The 16,790-nt window shown below is 52.8% G+C and overlaps 1 protein-coding gene across 4 annotated transcripts in view; it reads right to left on the reverse strand.

The window, feature by feature from the left end:
• Nucleotides 1–2,291: 2,291 nt before the first annotated feature.
• Nucleotides 2,292–16,790, reverse strand: part of Kif21b (kinesin family member 21B) — a 48,563-nt gene continuing 34,064 nt past the window's right edge. Inside the window, exons 27-36 of one of the 4 annotated variants that reach the window (XM_013115879.3) lie at nucleotides 15,545–15,658; nucleotides 13,410–13,448; nucleotides 11,317–11,453; nucleotides 10,248–10,428; nucleotides 9,050–9,214; nucleotides 8,666–8,783; nucleotides 7,985–8,155; nucleotides 7,309–7,508; nucleotides 6,666–6,857; nucleotides 2,292–6,199 (exon numbers count right to left, since the gene is read on the reverse strand). In XM_013115879.3, coding sequence (XP_012971333.3) covers nucleotides 6,758–6,857; nucleotides 7,309–7,508; nucleotides 7,985–8,155; nucleotides 8,666–8,783; nucleotides 9,050–9,214; nucleotides 10,248–10,428; nucleotides 11,317–11,453; nucleotides 13,410–13,448; nucleotides 15,545–15,658 — 1,225 coding nt within the window. In that variant the 3' untranslated portion in view covers nucleotides 2,292–6,199; nucleotides 6,666–6,757. The remainder of the gene's footprint in view (nucleotides 6,200–6,665; nucleotides 6,858–7,308; nucleotides 7,509–7,984; nucleotides 8,156–8,665; nucleotides 8,784–9,049; nucleotides 9,215–10,247; nucleotides 10,429–11,316; nucleotides 11,454–13,409; nucleotides 13,449–15,544; nucleotides 15,659–16,790) is intronic. The other 3 variants (XM_040737345.1, XM_040737346.1, XM_040737347.1) reach the window with 3 other exon arrangements.

Below are 16,790 nucleotides of genomic sequence, written 5' to 3' on the forward strand. Positions count from 1 at the left end.
CAAATGTGCCAGGATAAATACTATATCTTAAAAATAAAATCAAACAGAACAACCAGTAAGTGGGTTTTGAACTAAAACCTCCTCCAAGACTGGGTGTCCCCACATGTCACTGCATTCACTTTAGTTAAACCAAGAAATAGGCATGCAAGAATGGATTCAAGGGCCTGTTCTATCCTGCTATCACTTCTGCTAGCTCTGTCTGCCTTGCCCGGCCTCAATTCCCTTTGTGTATAAAATGAGGGATTTGGAAAAATGTGTCTTTTGAGGTCCCACCGGACTTAGACAATGAACGGCATCAAATTCTTGTGAGGGGCTTAGTCGCTCGTGACTGCGGCACAAGCACGGTGAGTCTATCCTCTTGGAACCTACAGAAGGCAGCAGGGTGTGGGGGTGCACACATGTAACCCACGCTCTGTGGAACCAGAGACTGGAGGATCCCCAGGACTGGCTGGCCAGACCGAACTAGAAAGCTCTCAATTCAGTGATACCTATCTCAAAAATAAGGTGGAGCCAAGGCCTGAAGACATTCGGGAGGGAGAGGCAGGCACAGTTCTGTGAGTTCGAGGCCAGCCTGGTCTACACAGTGAGTTCAAGGCCAGCCAGGACTGCATAGTTGAGACCCTGTTCCAAGAAATCAAAAATAAATAAAATACAAATAAATAAATATGCAAGGTGGAGTATGACTGAGGAAGATATTGGCATATACACATACACACTTAAAATTAAAAAAAATTTTTTTGAGACAGATTTCTCCATGTAGTCCTAACTGTCCTAGAACTCACTCTGTAGACCAGGCTGGCCTCAAACTCAAGAGATCCACCTGCCACTGTCTTCTGAGTGCTGGGATTAAAAGTATGCACCACTCCTGCCCAGCTAAACAAACTTTTAGAAAGAACAGCCAGTGTTCTTGACCACTGGGCCATCTTTGTAGCCCCCATATTTAAGAATCTCTTAATTCTGGGCGCATGGCCAAAGGTGCTGATGTCCCCACAGGCTGACCTGAATATGGGAAAACTGTTGCTACCAACCTTCTGGGGGATGAAGGGAGGGGACAGAGGAAAGGGGAGACTACAGAAGCTCCCCCTCCCAGTTTCACCTACATCTAACTGTCACGTGGCACAGTTCACAGTGGGCTGCATCTGTCCACGGAATAGAGTAGGATCTTACATAAAACATGAGCTTTGGGGAGCAGGGGTGGGGCAGGAGACTGGCACGGGGTGGGGCTCAGCGGGCCAGCCAGAATCAATGATCTTCAGGAAGCCATACCACTCTCCTGGGCAGGAGGTTCTGTGTCTGTCCAAGAGCCTGGGACACAGGGCAGGACTGCCCACTGTGTCTCCCTTTGTGGCTAAGGACCCTCCCACTTGCTCTTCTGCAGGAGGAGCAGAAGTCTCTTTCAGAATCACTCTGGCTTGTTCAGTATAAACAGCAGGGACGCATGAGGGCTCAGAAGCCACTTGGCTTTACATTTGGGAAATAAAGCAACAAAAGATGCTCCTGGCCCCCTGGCTATATAGAAGGCATAGAATCTTCTAACCTTAGATGGTATTAAGGAGAGGGCCAGACACACCAGAGTACATCTAGAGAGATGGCAAAGCAGAATGTAGTTGGGACTGGAAGGGAAAATCAGTTAATAGGCCATGCACTTAGCATGCATGAGGCCCTTGGTTCCATTCCCAGCCCGAAAAATGAAAAAGGGTGGTGGAGAACACAGCTTTCAAAAGACTGAAAAACACTGACCCAGTAATAACAATCACAACCATCACAGAGTTGGTTTTGTATGAGTTTTCAATATATTTACACTTCTGTCATCTCTCTGTGAGTGGCAAAGAAATGAAACATGTCCGTGTGTACCCCACACAGGCCGTCCCAAGTCCTAGAGAAGGCATGCATTCTGGGAGTGACGAGTGGATGCTTTGGTGGTACAGGCTGATCAAATCCCAGCCCTGTCCTGATGAGTCACTCCCATTCTGTGGCTGTTCTCACTGCATAAAGAGGCCTTCATCTATTACCAGAAATAGGGATAGTCCAGCAAATGTCCTGAACAGTACCTTGGTACTGTGTACTCAGTCAATGCTAGTGCCTGCTCTTCAACGACTGTACTTGTCACAGGCCTTGCAGGCCACATGGAGGGTGGGGAGAAGGTAACATACTCCAAGGAACCCTAAACTCATCATAGAGCACTGTTCTCCCATGGGGCCCAGACACAAAGGCCAGTCTCATACACCAACCCCTAAACAACTTCCCAGTCACAGGTCAACAGCCCACAAGACACACTTCCACACAGACAATGGTCATTCGAGCTTTATTTATGACAAATCCTCAGAGCACACACATCCAATTCCATAACAGAAATGTACAGCGTGAGGTTTAAATAACTTTCATACACTATGTACAGTCATCAGCAGAGGTACAAAACATATACACACCTTGTGCTACCATGGCACAGGAGAGCGCATGAGCCAAAGGAGGCCCCGCAGCCCCGGGCAGGGGCAACAGCTGTAGGAGCTGTCGGGAGGGCAGGGCAGGGCACTAAGACATCGGTGGTCTTTTATGACTTTCAGCAGTACCGATTTCCCACTTTCCGAGAAAGCCTTTGGGACACACAATCGAAGGTGGAGAGGCGGAAGCTGGGTGCTGGAGATGAAGAGGGGTGGGCACAGGGAGAGAAAAAGGTGTCAAAGAATCTGGGCTTTCTGTTCTTGCACTTGAGGAGCTGTGAAGACCTGGGCCCCAGGAGGGGACAGCTGGGCTCAGTGGGGTCACCCACCATTGCTCCAAGAAAGGACACATCGAGCAGTCTCTTGTTTGAAAGGACAGAGGATCAGATGCCACAGGTTCAGGCCACATGGTGGGAAGGGATTCATTGCTCCTGCAGGGCAGGTCTTGCCCACACAAACAAACCAGGGTCAGCCAAGGGCGTGTGGCTGCACCCAGTCCGTCAGACTCCAGGGGAGGCCTTCAGGAATGGGGAGAGGGCGGGGCAGGGGATAATGCCCTTACAGCTTCCTGCCCGTGCTACCACCACAATGGGCAGCACGAGAATGTCCCAGTGAGGCAGCAACCTCCACACATGGTTTTGTGCTTTAAACTGCCCTTTGCCCAAGCCACACAGCCTCAGACAATTCCAAGCCCGCAGCTGGGGCAAAGGTGGGGAGGCTATAGATCCACAGCTGTCCCTTTTTAAGTAGCTGGTGGTGGCGCTCTGACCACATCAAGGGCTGGGCAGGGTCAGCTTCTCGTTCTTTGCCTTCTCTCCCTCCTTGGCAGTCTCTAAAGCGGGCTCCAGGCACAGCCTTCCAGGATCTGGCCGCTGTAGAGTCAAGTCTCTCCAACAAGAGCAAACACTGAGCTGGTTAATACTGGAATGGTTCCTGGCCCAGGACTGTGCAGAGACGGCCTAAGAGTGGGGGCAGTAGACAGCTTCCATCTAGATGGAAGCCGATCAGCTCCGGGAGCATGAACATGGAGGTTAGCTCAGAAGATGCGAGCCTGGGTCCAGGCTCTTCAGGCTCAGTATGGTGGGATACAGCTATAGGCGGGTTTTTAGAGGCCTGGGGTATGGGTGTCTAGGGAGGGCCCCACAGCATACAGATGTGGCCTGGGTCTCAAGTCTTAGGATGGGCACATGGGTGAGTCAGGGGCATCCCTAGTCTAACTAACGACTGAGCCCATACTGTCTACCCAGAGACCTGCTATTGTGCTCAAATCATAAAACCTCCTGGGCCTAAGTTTGCCCATACTGTCTACCCAGAGACCTACTATTGTGCTCAAATCACAGCTATTTTGTGCTTCCAACACGTAGGACTCTTGTGCAATGAGTAAAGCTAGAGGCCTGCCCCGACTATGTACCTTGGACACCCCTGACAGCGTGGGCAGGGACTCCAACATTCCCACAACACAGCTCAGAATGGCTGGGGGACGATGCGCTCAGAGCTCTGAAGTATTTCAAGTTTAGTCAATGACACTTGCTGGGACAGCATAGCAGCCCCGCCATGAGGTAGTGGCCCATCAGAAACGGCAGAAGGGGCAATGACGGTGAGCACCTCTCGCGGGGCTGTAAGACCACACTTTGTACAAGAACTGGCCTTGCAGCTATACAGTACAGGCACCCCAGGCTGGGCAGCCCAGCCCATGGGGTCAGGATAAGTCGCGTGTGTTTCTCTAATTTGTAAACAGTCATGCAGATGGGTTCTGGGTTTTCTTACAGGATGTGAGGTGCAGGGTTTCCATTCAGGGAGAGAGGATAGAGGAGAAGACGCGGTCACTTCTGAGTGCTAAGGCAGTTTCTTAGCACTCCCAGGATGAGCAGAGGAAGGAGGATTTCTGGTCACTGCAGCAGACTGTCTAGGTTCCAGGTGACCCGCTTTCCAGGAGCATCGTTCTGAGTATCCACACACCCAGACTTAACACCATGTCCAGCAGGGGCCACAATAAGCGGGACATCTTCTTAGTTGCAGCCTCAGACACAGCTCTGGGTTGGCTCAGAGAGGGTCTATCCTCAGCAGGGACCCTCCCATTCTAGGGCCACACAGACAGGCACCGAGGTACCTGGCCACAAAGGGAGAAGAGACAAGTACAGACACACTACGCTAACTCTTCAAAGTCCACACGTCACCATGTCCTCTGAATGGAGCTGGCATTCACCGCTCCCAGAATGTGAGAGCTGGCGGAGCAGTAGAGTAAGTATGGACCAGTTTTGGGGCAGGGGAAGCCAGGGGTGAGGAATGGAGTTGACCCCTTCTCAAGGCCTGTCCCGATAGGGGGTGCCAGACACTCATTCCACCTCATCCCTGCAGCTGAGTCCACAGCCCCGCAGGAGAAGCAAGGAAGGAGTGTGAACCTCCTTGTGCTAATCTAAGAGGGAGGGCCTTCGGCTCAGGCTGGTTTTAAGGCTTGAAAATCTGTTTCTAGAACAACTAGTGGAAAAGAAGCTGAGGAGGCTCCCTGTCCCCTTGGGGGCGGAGATATAATTAGCTGGGGGTTAGGTTGGTAGTCTTACTACCGAAGCCGCTACCTAGTGGACAGTCCACCAAGCTGCATCCCACTGGGCCACACAGGACTCAAGGGAGCCTGAGTTCCCTGGTCGCGGACTGATGGTCTTGGGTGGTCTCTGACCTTCAGAGTCTGTGGGCACCCATAGGTAGAAGACACATGTGGGCTGCGGACACAAGGCTGCCCAGCATGATGCCAGGCCTCAGGATGGAGGAAGGCACTGCGGCATCAGGCGGCCTAGAGACCTGGGCTATACTAGAAGGCATGCCGGGGCGGGGCAGAGCCGGAGCAGTGGCCAGAGCTGCAAAGGATGGAAGAAGCCCCGCCCTCCTGTGCACACCAAGCAAAGGAGGGTGGAGGTGGAGGTGGAGGGCAGGGGCTGGAGCTCCAGAGAGAAGACCCCCACCAAGGGCGGAGGGAAGAAGACGGGAAGAAACTTCAAGTCAGTTTCCAGGAGGCAACAGCAAAACATAAAAATAAAAAATAAATAACTGTGATATTGCTGACCTTCTCCCCCAAAAGGAATTGTAAGAGCAGCTCCACTGAGGCCTCAGCAGAAGGGGACCCCAAGGAATGACTGGGCCCCACTGGTGTTGGGTGTTGGCGGCCATAGGGTCAGCTGCAGGACTCAGCGGCTTACATATGGTTTCCATGGTTACCTGAGAACTACGTTGGTGGGCTCAGAGGCAGGTGCAGTGGCTCCTGAGGTGGGGCTAGGAGGCATGGAAGAGGCTAGCTCACAGGAAGATAGGTAGGTGGTGGGGGAGGCATGGAAGAGGCTGGCTCACTGGAAGATAGGTGGGGGAGGGCTTAGAACGGCTGCTCCCTCACAGTGTCACCCTGGGCTGGCAGCCCAGAGGAAGGGCAGGGCTGCCTCAGCGGGAGACAGTGTGACCAGTTGTGGGGAGGGCAAGGAACCGGGGAGGAGGGGCCATGCCCTTGACTTCACAGCTTACTCCCTCCCCAGCCTCTCCTTTCACAGGAGGCAGGGGAGGGACAGAGGGGACAGTGAAAGGAAGCAGAGCCAGAGCAGGGCCACACCCTCTGTCCTCAGTACACCTGGTTGGTCTGGTCAGGTGGGGGCACAGCTTCCTTCCCGAGCTGTGGAGGCCGCTGGGTCTGAGGGTCTGGCCACCCTCAGCCTTAACTTCAAGGGTGGGCTGCTGGTAGCCGCCGCATGCTCCAGAACTTCACTGTCAGGTCACTGCGGAGGACAGAATAAGGATGCTCAGCCCTTGATGTGAGCCCAGCTGGCTGCCCCCGAAAGTAAAGGCTGGGCAGATTCCCCACCTCCCTCACAGACGGCTGGGCAGAGGCAAATACTGCTCAGGGCCAGTGGGGACGGCACAGGGAAGGACACTGGGCAAAGCTGGGGGCCGGGCCATGGTCTCCAGGACCCCGCAGGACCCCGCAGGACCCCGCAGGACCCCGCAGGACCCCGCAGGACCCCACAGGACCCCGCAGGACCGCAGGACCCCGCAGGACCGCAGGACCTGTGTCCTGGGCTTTCTCGTTGTTTTCTCCAGGCCTCAATGCCTCCCCCTCGGCTCTCTGCTGCCCAGGGTTCCGTCCCACTGCTCATGCTTGCAAGACAGTTTGGTGGGGAATGTGTTGGGCCAGGCAGGGCACGAAGGGAGAATAAGAAGGTCAAGAGTAAAACAATCTCATACCGTGAAGAAGCAGCTCAGATCGAGGTGGGGGAAAGACAGGAAAAGGCAAGAGGGAAGAATGAGAGAGGAAAGGGGGTGGGTTGGGGAGGGGGTCAGGGCAGGGTGGTGGCGCGGCCCTTTATGGCCAGGACTCGTCGAGGAAGGCAGGGGGTGAGTCCAGGGACGTAATTCCACAGCTTTACCCGGCAGTCACTATGGGGGGAGAGGCAGAGAGGCAGAAAGGAGAGGTGGGAAGAGATGGGACATGGTGGGAACAAGGAGAGAGAAGAAGAAACCCGGCTGAGTAGGGCCCCTGGGACTGGGGGCCTGGCACTGCCTGCACAGGGGGCCACACCCACAGCTGGAGGAGCAGAGGTTTGGGAGTGGCAGGGCAGGCCTTAGCTCCTGCACGGGATTGCTGGGAGGACCAGTCTTGGCCTGAGGGTCAGTGGCTCCCTGATCCCCTGCCTAGTGGAGCACCCAGGACACTGGGTGCTTAGTGCTCAGTGCAGATGAACAGGAGGTATAGAGAGGAGGGCTCTGTGGGGTTCTGCTCTGTGAATCGGATCTGCGGGGGACAGCTGCTCGACCCTGAGCCAATTGTCAATCTACTGACTCTAGGAAGAGGGAGGGGAGCAAAGAGGTCCTTCTGCCCAGCACCCACCTGGAGGCCGTAAAGATGTGCTTGCTGTTGGTGCAGATGGCATTGATGGGGCTGTCATGGCCCTTGATCTCACCAATGGGTGTGAAGTTGTCCACATTCCAGACCTTGATGAAGCCTGCCCGGCAGGCGCTTAGCAGCATGGGCCGGCCAGGAACGAAGGCCAGGGCACATACCCAGTCCTTGTGAGCATTGGGGATTTGCTGTGGGAGGGTCAGGGCTGATAAGGAGTAAGGAAGGGAGGGGGCTTGCCCCAAGAGCATCACTCTTGCTAGTTGGTGGATGCTACCTGGCTCCTGGTGTCTACAGCTATCAAGAAGACACCCGAGCATTCCCAGGAGCCAGGCTGAGCTACGCTGTCAGGGGACTCAAAAGCCCAGAAGGGTCCTTCTGCGCATTCCCATGTTCAAACTTCTGTACTGCTGGAAAAGTACCTCCAGAAAAGCTAAGTTTAAGCCAAGGGCTCCACACAAGAGTGGATGCTGTACATTCAAACGGGAAGCAAGGGCTTTGTGGAGAGCATAGAACAGAGGGCCTCAATGGAACCACACCACAGGCTGCAGGGAGAGGAGGGTGGGGACAGCAGGGAGATGGCAGACAGCAGGCAGTCTTGGAGGGGCTCTGCTAAGGTCTGCGTGGGGCCTTGCCCTGAACCATTCCACCCTTCCCCTCCCCGAACCTGAATGAGCTCCTGCTGTTCCAGATCCCACTTCTTGATGCCATTGTCCCTGGAGCCACTGAACAGTATGTCTCCTTGGATGGCCAGGCATTCGATACCATCATAGTGAGGGGGCTCGAAGTTGTGGGTTGGACCAATGGTGCCCATCACACAGTCACCCAGCTGGAACATCTGCAGAGGAGGAGGGGCAGAGCCCAGAGAGGAGCATGTTTGGGGGCAGGCCTTGAGCACTGTTGGAAGAACACTGCCAGTCCCACCTCCCCCATCTCCCCTTTATCCACTTTTCTCCACTTTTCTGGCCATGCGAAGTGTCCAGCTATATCCATAGAGAGGAAGCCAAATTAGTGGGTTTTTACATATTTTGTATCTTTTCCCTATTTATTGTTTTAACGGTTGCATCATACCCCATTCAGAGGCTCTACCTACAAGCCTCACACATTTAGGTGGTTAATTTTTCACCATGTACAGAATAATTCTATGCCCTTAACTGTCACACACATCTTCCTGTCTTCTCTGAGATGCCCAGCAGCAATTCCCAGAAGTCTCCTTGTTTTTTATGTGTTCCCTGGGTAACGGGGTAAAGGCAGAATGGGCGGAGATAGTGAGAGCAGCATCTTTCAGGCCTCAGGGCAGAGGTGGCTCTAGTCAGACCCCAGCTGGTGTCAGGGCAGTTACAGGTACCTTCACGTAGTGGTCCTTGGAGCCAGTCACTACGAGGTCATGCTGGTTTGAAGTCTGGGTGACTGTCAGGCACATCACCGGGCCAATGTGGCCTGTCAGCTTGCCAATAGGCTGGAACCTACAGAGGGGAGAGGCCCAAACAGGGAGAGCTGGTTGGAGTGGCACCTAGATAAGAGGACAGGGGTTGGAGGGAATATGACCTGGAACAGACAGGCCAGTCTACTCTTTCTCCCTTCAAAGCAGATCAAGGACCAAGGTTTTCAGAGGCAGGAGACAGGTTCATAGGGTGAGAGGGACGGGAGGTACAGGACTTCCTGCGGTGGGCCACACCGTGCTGAGGTCTGTGGACCTTCCCTCGGCCTATTCTCCTGACTTCTCACTGACCTGTTAAGCTCCCAGATGCGGACCGCATTGCCAGAGGCCACATACAGCATGGTGCCTGAGGGGCTGAGGGCCATCTGGTTGATCTGATGCTCTCCCTGGGCACTGGTGATGGCTCGTGTAGATGTGGCTAGGCAAGCGTCTCCTGAGATCACCTGGCCCGAGGATCTACTCAGAGAGAAGAAAGCAAAGCCAGAGGTCAGAAGAGCCTATCCACACGGGCCAGGGAAACGAACAAGCTTCACTCAGACCACTTTGGAAAAGCCGCCTCTTCCATGATGCCTTTCCTATGCGGGCAGAATGACTTCCCCTGGAAGCAGGACCAAAGGGAGAGGGAGCTACACACTACCCAACATGTCTCTATGACCTGTTGGTATGCACTGGCAGGTCTAAACAGACTGTAAGACTCAGGGGCAGGCTCTGAAGCTGGTTCATGTAGAAATCACTTAACTTCTCTGAGCCCCAGTTTCCTCATCTGTTCAAAGAGGTGATAATATTATTTGTGTACTACCCTTCCCCAGACTTCATTAAAAAAATAGCTTTAGGTTCACAGCAAAACTGAGTGGAAGGCAGCTTTCCCATACAGCTCTTTCCTTCCCAACATGCACAGCTTCCCCCATTACCAACAACCCACACCACAGCCTTTGCTACAACAGTTGAACCTATGGTGGACACATCATCTCCAAGCTCATTACATACAGCAGGGCTCTTCCAGGCAGTCTACATTCTATAGGCTCAGCCAAATGTGTGACATTATCTGTGATTACTACATCATGCAGGATACGTTCGCAGCCCTAAATATCCTGTGTTTGCAGCCCTAAATTTCTTGTGTTTGCCTTTCAAGTATCAAACTTAGCAATTCGTGGCTTATAATGCACAAACAAGGACAGAACCCGACTTCTGTTGAGTTTGTGTCCCTGCTCAGGACTATGGTGGGTGGCTCGAGGCTGCTGCCCCCTGCTGGTGTTTTGGATTCCATCTCAAATGGTAGCTCCTGGAGGATTGAGACAAAGGTAGGAGCGGCCCGTGTAGGTCAAAGGCTCAGCACCCTGCTGTTCAGAAACCACCTTGTTCCCCTATGGGCCAGTAAGGACCTTTGTGCCCACCTAATCAGGCTGTGCTGTGATCAGTGGACATCCAAGTAGGGAAGCAGTTTTCTCAAATCTGGCCTGGTAAAGCAGGCCGGTAGTGAAATACTTACGTGAGGGTCCGGATGCACTTGGCCGAGTCCCGGATGTCCCACACTTTGATGTAGGAGCTGGACACAGAGAAGACCAGCCCGGAGTGGCTGCAGTATTTGATAGAAACCACGTTGTTGGGGTGGCCCTTGAGAGCCGCGATCTCCTGCCCCGTTACCAGGTTCCACATCTTGCAACTACGGTCTGCCAGAGACAGGGAAAAGACCATGAAGAGGAGGAAGCTCCCCCAAAGGACGGTACAAGGTCCCACTGGGTGCAGTCTCATAAAACAAACAAACCAACAAAAAATAAAACTTCATGAGGCAGAGAAGGGGCTGAGAACTTTAAGGGGCTGAGGTGTCCTTGGCTGAAAGAAAATTCCTACATTATCTCAAGGATGTGTTATTGTGTTGTCTTTACAACAGCTGCTAACAGACATTTGATTGTAAATGCTGCCGAATTAATCCAATACATATCCACTGCTTATTAAATGACAAAGTAGCACACACACATGGGAAAACTTGGAACCAATCAATCACACCTCAGCTGACAGCTATCCCCTCTCCTGTGTGTATAAATGTATGTGTCATACGTACACATGCATCTATTCATATGTGGATATCCGGGTCCCTATTATGCATGCATGCTACAAATTGGTTCTTTCTTCTGGTCACGTCTTTAACTTCTTTGCTGTGACTGGCTGTAGGACTGTGAAGTCCTGCAGCTGAGACCAGAGGAGCAGACTGACAGATGCAGCTGCAGGGATGACGTGGGTGCCCGGTAATATTGGGGAGGAAGTGGTGGTATTAGAAAGCGGGGGATGTTGGACTTCTGGGAAGCTTCCCAAAATGTCTAAAGAGGGGCGTGGGGGTAGTGGTAGAGCCAGCAGGATCATGGGAGGGAAGGCTCAGCCAGGAGTGAGTTGACTGAGAGCCCTGAGCCAAGGCAAAAGACAAGAGTCCAGCAAGTTCTCCACGCAGCCTCAACTCTCGTTTGGGCTCTGTATGCCGTTGCCTTCACAGCCCAAGCTGGGAAAGGAATGTGGGGTGGGTGAGAGACCCTAACCCCACGGCCCCTCAAGTCTCCACGCACCTTTGGAGCCCGTGAAAAGCAACTCATCGGTGGCATCCAGGCAGAGGATAGGCTTGGTGTGGCCCTCGGCCATGGAGACACACTGCAATGGGGCTGTCCGTGCTCCCTTTGCTCCGCCGATGGGGGTGATGATGCCCCTTCCCAGGAGAGAGGGAAAGAGGATGCGCCAGTCAGCCAAGGAGACCGTGGCCAGGCTGACTGAAGCACACATAAGAGAGGGGTCTGGGCTGAGAGGGGACAGTGAACAATGAGAGATTCCAGGACTGCTAGCAGAACTCCACCAGGGTCTGGAAGCCAGAAGGAGCTGCAGTTGCCATCCTCAGCCCTGCTGGAGAAGCCCGTGCCAGGCACACGGGAAGGAATGGGAAGGCTACCTAACTAGAAGTCAGAGACGGGCATGCAGCCAGCCCTGGTGGGGTCGGGCTGAGGACCAAGTGCTAACAGTGACCTCTGGAGCTTCCATCAGTCTACACACTTCTTTGGCGGTCAAAAATGTGGGGAGGACAGGAGAGAGGAAGGATGTCCAGGCTGTCATCCTCCCCATACTTCATTTGGAAGTCAGTGTTCTAGGGCCGGCACCTTCCAGCAGTGAGGCAGATGGACACCTACACAGAGCCTCGAGTTGGACCAGCATGGTCAGATCTGTGCCTGTCACTTACAAAGGGATAAATCAGGGCTGGGCACACACCTGTTATCCCAACATTTGGTAGGCTCAGGCAGGAGGATTGTTGTGAATTTAAGGCCAGACTAATCTATATAAGGAACGTAAGGCCAGCCTGGCACACATAGGAAAACGTGTCAAACACAAGCAAACCAGCCAACAAACAAACAAAAATCCCCTAAAACCTCCAAAGGGATAGATAGATCAGGGGACTGCAGCCCAGCTGGGGGGCTGGGATGCTGGGCCTTTCTGGAGCAAGCCTGCCTGGGCCTGCCTGGACCTGGAATGGTACCCGCTGGTTCTGCACAGCCTGGGAGCAGGAATAAGGCCAAGTCAAATAAGCATGAGAGTTTTAATATACCTCTTGGGGTTCTGAGGATGGTTTTGCCTTTCTCAGGAAGGTCTTTAAGGATGAGACCCAGCTACGTTACATCAAAACCACATTCTAGCTCTTCAATAGAGAAGGCTATTGTGGACACAATGGTTGTAGGGATTACCGAGATGACCCACATCCTGCATGGAGCACTCTTGCACGATCCTGCAGACTTGCCTTGGTCAGGTGCGACACCAGGACACTAGTCAGACATGCCCACATGCCAGATAAGCACATGCATAAATAACTCCCTGCTTTTGCTTCCAGCTTGTGACTCTGGTTTGGGCTGAGTTAGGCCAAGATTGCCATGAGAATGTATATATCAAAGGAGTTGAAAGAAGCTGGCGTATTACTGGTAACATCTATTGGCAAGGCCTCACTGCACAGGATAAATCAGTGGTGTTAACCACAGTCAGGCAGAGTTTGGGAACCAGAGAGTGTGCCTGGAGAGCTAGAGGGAGCTCTTGGCCTTTATATGGGAGCCTTCTGATGCTGGGATCCTAAGTGGAATAGACCCCCACAAGCTGTGTGCTAAGAGATACAAGCAGGGCACTGTCTCCCTTGGTGCCCCTCAGAGCTGAAGCTTGCAAGACTCACCCACCAACCCAAGCTAAGTTAAGAGAACCGCAAGCACAGCCACCATAGCCAACGACGCTCAATAAAGACTAGCGCTGACAAGGTCCTCATGTCACCTCTTGAGCAGTGAAGCTTTGCTTCAACTCCAGTCCAACCCAGGCTTCCATGTCCCTCCCCACCTTGCCCAGGGCAGGAGGGAGAAGAGAGCAGGGCTAGCCACAAGCAACCCCATCACAGGCCCTTAGCTCTAGCCAGGCATGGCATAGTCTGAGGCCACGGGGCCACCACGAGAGGAAGGAACCATGGGGCGAGAAGAGGTCTCAGGGGAGCCATGGATGTGGAAGAGGCAGGGGCTAGGAGAGGAGGGGCAGCATGCTGAGGACAGGGGTACAGGAGGGAGGGGCTGGTGTAGCATGAGGCAGAGAGGAAAAAAAAGAGAGAGAGCAAGAAGGGGCTCAAACATGAGAGACATTCTGTGTGTACCTCAGGACCTCCGACAAAGAGGAGTCGCTGTCATCAGACCTGGGAAGGGCAGAAAATTAGCTGGATTAGGGGAGAGAGGAAAACACATAGGAATGGCGGTAGCAGCAGCAGCAGCAACAGCACAGGGAGGTCAGAGGGTGGTTATTCTCCTCAGGGAAGGCAGAGAGAGGCAGGGGAGGGGAAGAGGGCCTTCGAGGAAGGTGGTGGGGTCGGGGTGGGAACAGACTGGCCTGGGAGCTGGGAGAGCCCCCCACCAGCGGACAACCAGGGGGTCTCTCAGCTAGCAGGGGAGGGGGAGGGGGAGGGCCATAGGAGCTGTGGGAGGCCAGCCCACTCTTGGGGGTTCCAGGGCTCTTTGCTAGTTCCAGGCTCTCTGGTTGGCCCACTGTGTAAGCCGGGACCAGCTGCAGCACTCCAGCAATGCTCAAGCCTGCCCAAGGACACAAGACGGCCCCGCTGCTCTTTCCCTCCCTGAGATCATGTCTGGAAGTTAACTCTGTGCTGCATGTGGGTCCCAAGACTGGACCAATGGATAGGACCAAAACCTGTAGACCAGGCTAGAAGGGACAGAGTCCTACCCCAGTTTGTGGGGGTCAGGGAGGACAAGTCTAGGATGGATGTAGTGGCACATGCCTGTAGTCCTAGTGCTTAGGAGGGTAAAACAGAAGGACAAGAGTAAAGTATTAAGACCCTGTTTCAAAAAACGAAATGAAGAAACAAATAATATCCAAGTGGTGGTGGCGCACGCCTTTAATCCCAGTACTCGGGAGGCAGAGACAGGTGGATCTTTGTGAGTCCAAGTCCAGCCTGGTCTATAAAGTGACATACTCCAAAACTACAGAGAAACCCTGAATTGGGGGTGGGGGGATAATAAACAAAGTGACCAGTCAAGCCAGCCACATGACACTGGGGAGGGGTGTGTCATGATGGGGAGGGAGGGTCAGGCACACCCACAGCTTCTGTAGCAGGAGCTGAGATGAAGGACGCTGACCTGTGGGGTCTGCCCCTCATGAGTTTAGCATCTAGGGAGCAGCCCTTTGAGCCAGAAGGGATGTTTCTGTGAGAGCGTGGGCAGAGCATGTATCACGTACAAAGGGCACGCAGTCTATAACCTGGGGCTCCCCTGAAGGTCACAGCATCATTGCTCCTCATGGCAAGAAATCTTTCAGGGAAAAGAAAGGAGTCCTTTGGGTAACCATAGAACTCAAGATGGTCACAGTGTGCTTGGGGGGAGCACAGAAATGAAACCATGAATGATGAGGTCCTCTCTAAGGCAAAGTCCATTGTCAGAGTGTCAGGGTTGGCTAGAGTCAGCAGCCCCAGATTCTGGGCCACTTTCTAGGCAAAAGCTTTGGACCACAGTCTTTTTTTGGGGGGGGGGGGGTTCAAGACAGGATTTCTCTGTGGCTTTGGAGACTCTCCTGGAACCAGCTCTTGTAGACCAGGCTGGTCTCGAGTTTACAGAGAACTGCCTGCCTCTGCCTCCCAAGTGCTGGGATTAAAGGCGCCACCCCCACCTGGATGGATCACATTCTTATGCAAATCAGGGAAGACAGCCGATTCTTGGGTTGATTGACAGAAGGGGATGTGTCTGTGAGTCATGCGTGTTCAGTAGACTGTAAAGCAAGGTTGAGCACCTTCTGAATACAGGATGGCTGCAAACAGAATGACCTCATAGCAACCACAGCACACCAGCAGGAGCTGTGAATACAGGGAGCTGAGCTTGCCACACAGGTATAACCCAGAGGTCGCTGTCCATGGGGCAGTGCTCAAGGATTCCTGGGGCCTTGTGTAAAGTCTTTGCAGTCAGGGAGTTTAAGAAAGGGCTTCAGAGAACAGCAGAGACAGCAGAGGCAGATGAAAGGAGCACTTTAGAGTACCCTCTGGTATGCTTGCCCACACTCCTGACTGTCTCACCCTAGCAAGCTAACTTCCGTCTGTTCCTTTCCTGGCATCCCAGCATGCTCTGGGGAAAGGAGAGACCCTTGGTCAGTACAGAGAAGATGAGACTTTCAAGGGCCTCATGGCTCAGAGGAGCTGAAATAGACTGGCTGAGTTCTCCCCAGCTGACCAGTTCCCACAGACTCCCTCCCAGCCTCAAAGCCCTGATTGGCTCTCCACGGGCCTGCTCTTACTTGTCCAGTGCTGATCCCTGGCTCTGGTTGCTGGTGAGACGAGAGAAGACATTGCGGTCATTGCGGGGCCGAGTAGGAGGTGACGATGGAGGTGTGAATCCCATGTCTGCGGATCTGGTAAATGAGAACAGAGTCATCAGTGACCACGCCCTTATCCACAAGTCTACCCAGCATTGGGTTTCCAGCTTCTGCCCCACCATAAAGCCCCAGGAAGACAGGGCTTGTTTTGTAGTGACCCCGGTCAAAATCCTAGATGATGCTTTAAAATATCTATTTTATTTCATGTGTGCGGGTGTTCTGCCCACATTTGTATCAGAGCACAATGCCTGTGGAGGCCAAAAGAGGGCACCAAACACCCTAGAACTGGAGTTAATTACAGGTGGTTGTGAGCCCCTGTGGGAGCTGGGGGTTGAACCCAGGTCTTCTGGAAGAACAGCCAGTGCTCTTAATCACAGAGTCATCATCTCTCCAGCACCCAGATGCTATTCTTAAAAGCACACCCATGGTGTATTTGGAGTTTCACCTACTCTTTGAAATTTGTTTGTAATCCCACAGTGTTCCTGGTGATTTTCTGTCTGATTTACACTGAGTAGTGGATATATATATATATATATATATATATATATATATATATAATTTATTTTTATCTTATGTGTATTGGTGTTTTACCTGCATATATATCTGTGTGAGGATTCTGGATCCCCTGGAACTGAAGTTACTGACAGTTGTGAGCTGCCATGTGAGTGCTGGGAATTGAATTAGGGTCCTCTGGAAGAGCAGCCAGTGCTCTTAACTATGGATTATCTATCTCTCCAGCAATGGAAGTTTTAGGTAACTCAAGTGTGTGTGTGTGTGTATGTGTGTGTGCTGTGTGTGCTTCCAGCTGAGGCTGTGTCCACCGTGATCCCGCAAACACATGTCCTGTGGATGTTCAAGTTACTGCCTTTATTTATTATCACATTTTTGTGTTTCTTAATGATGATTTTGATTTTTATTTGTCTCTTTTGACACATGATCTCACTATGTAGCCCTGTCTGGTCTGGAACAAATTATATAGACCAGGGTGGCTTTGACTGGCCTGCCTCTGCCTCCTGGGTGCTAAGAGTTCAAGTATCAATCCCAATTATATGGTGATTTTTGATTTCTGAAACAGTCCTCTCTGATATTGTTAAGCATTAGAAAGCTGAGAAAGGCTTGACAAGCTTCACTGGAGCCCAAGCTACAGTGTCATTGCTGAGCTTAGCAC

This window comes from Mesocricetus auratus, unplaced genomic scaffold, assembly GCF_017639785.1.
Source record: "Mesocricetus auratus isolate SY011 unplaced genomic scaffold, BCM_Maur_2.0 Super-Scaffold_100676, whole genome shotgun sequence".
Taxonomy (NCBI): Eukaryota; Metazoa; Chordata; class Mammalia; order Rodentia; family Cricetidae; genus Mesocricetus; species Mesocricetus auratus.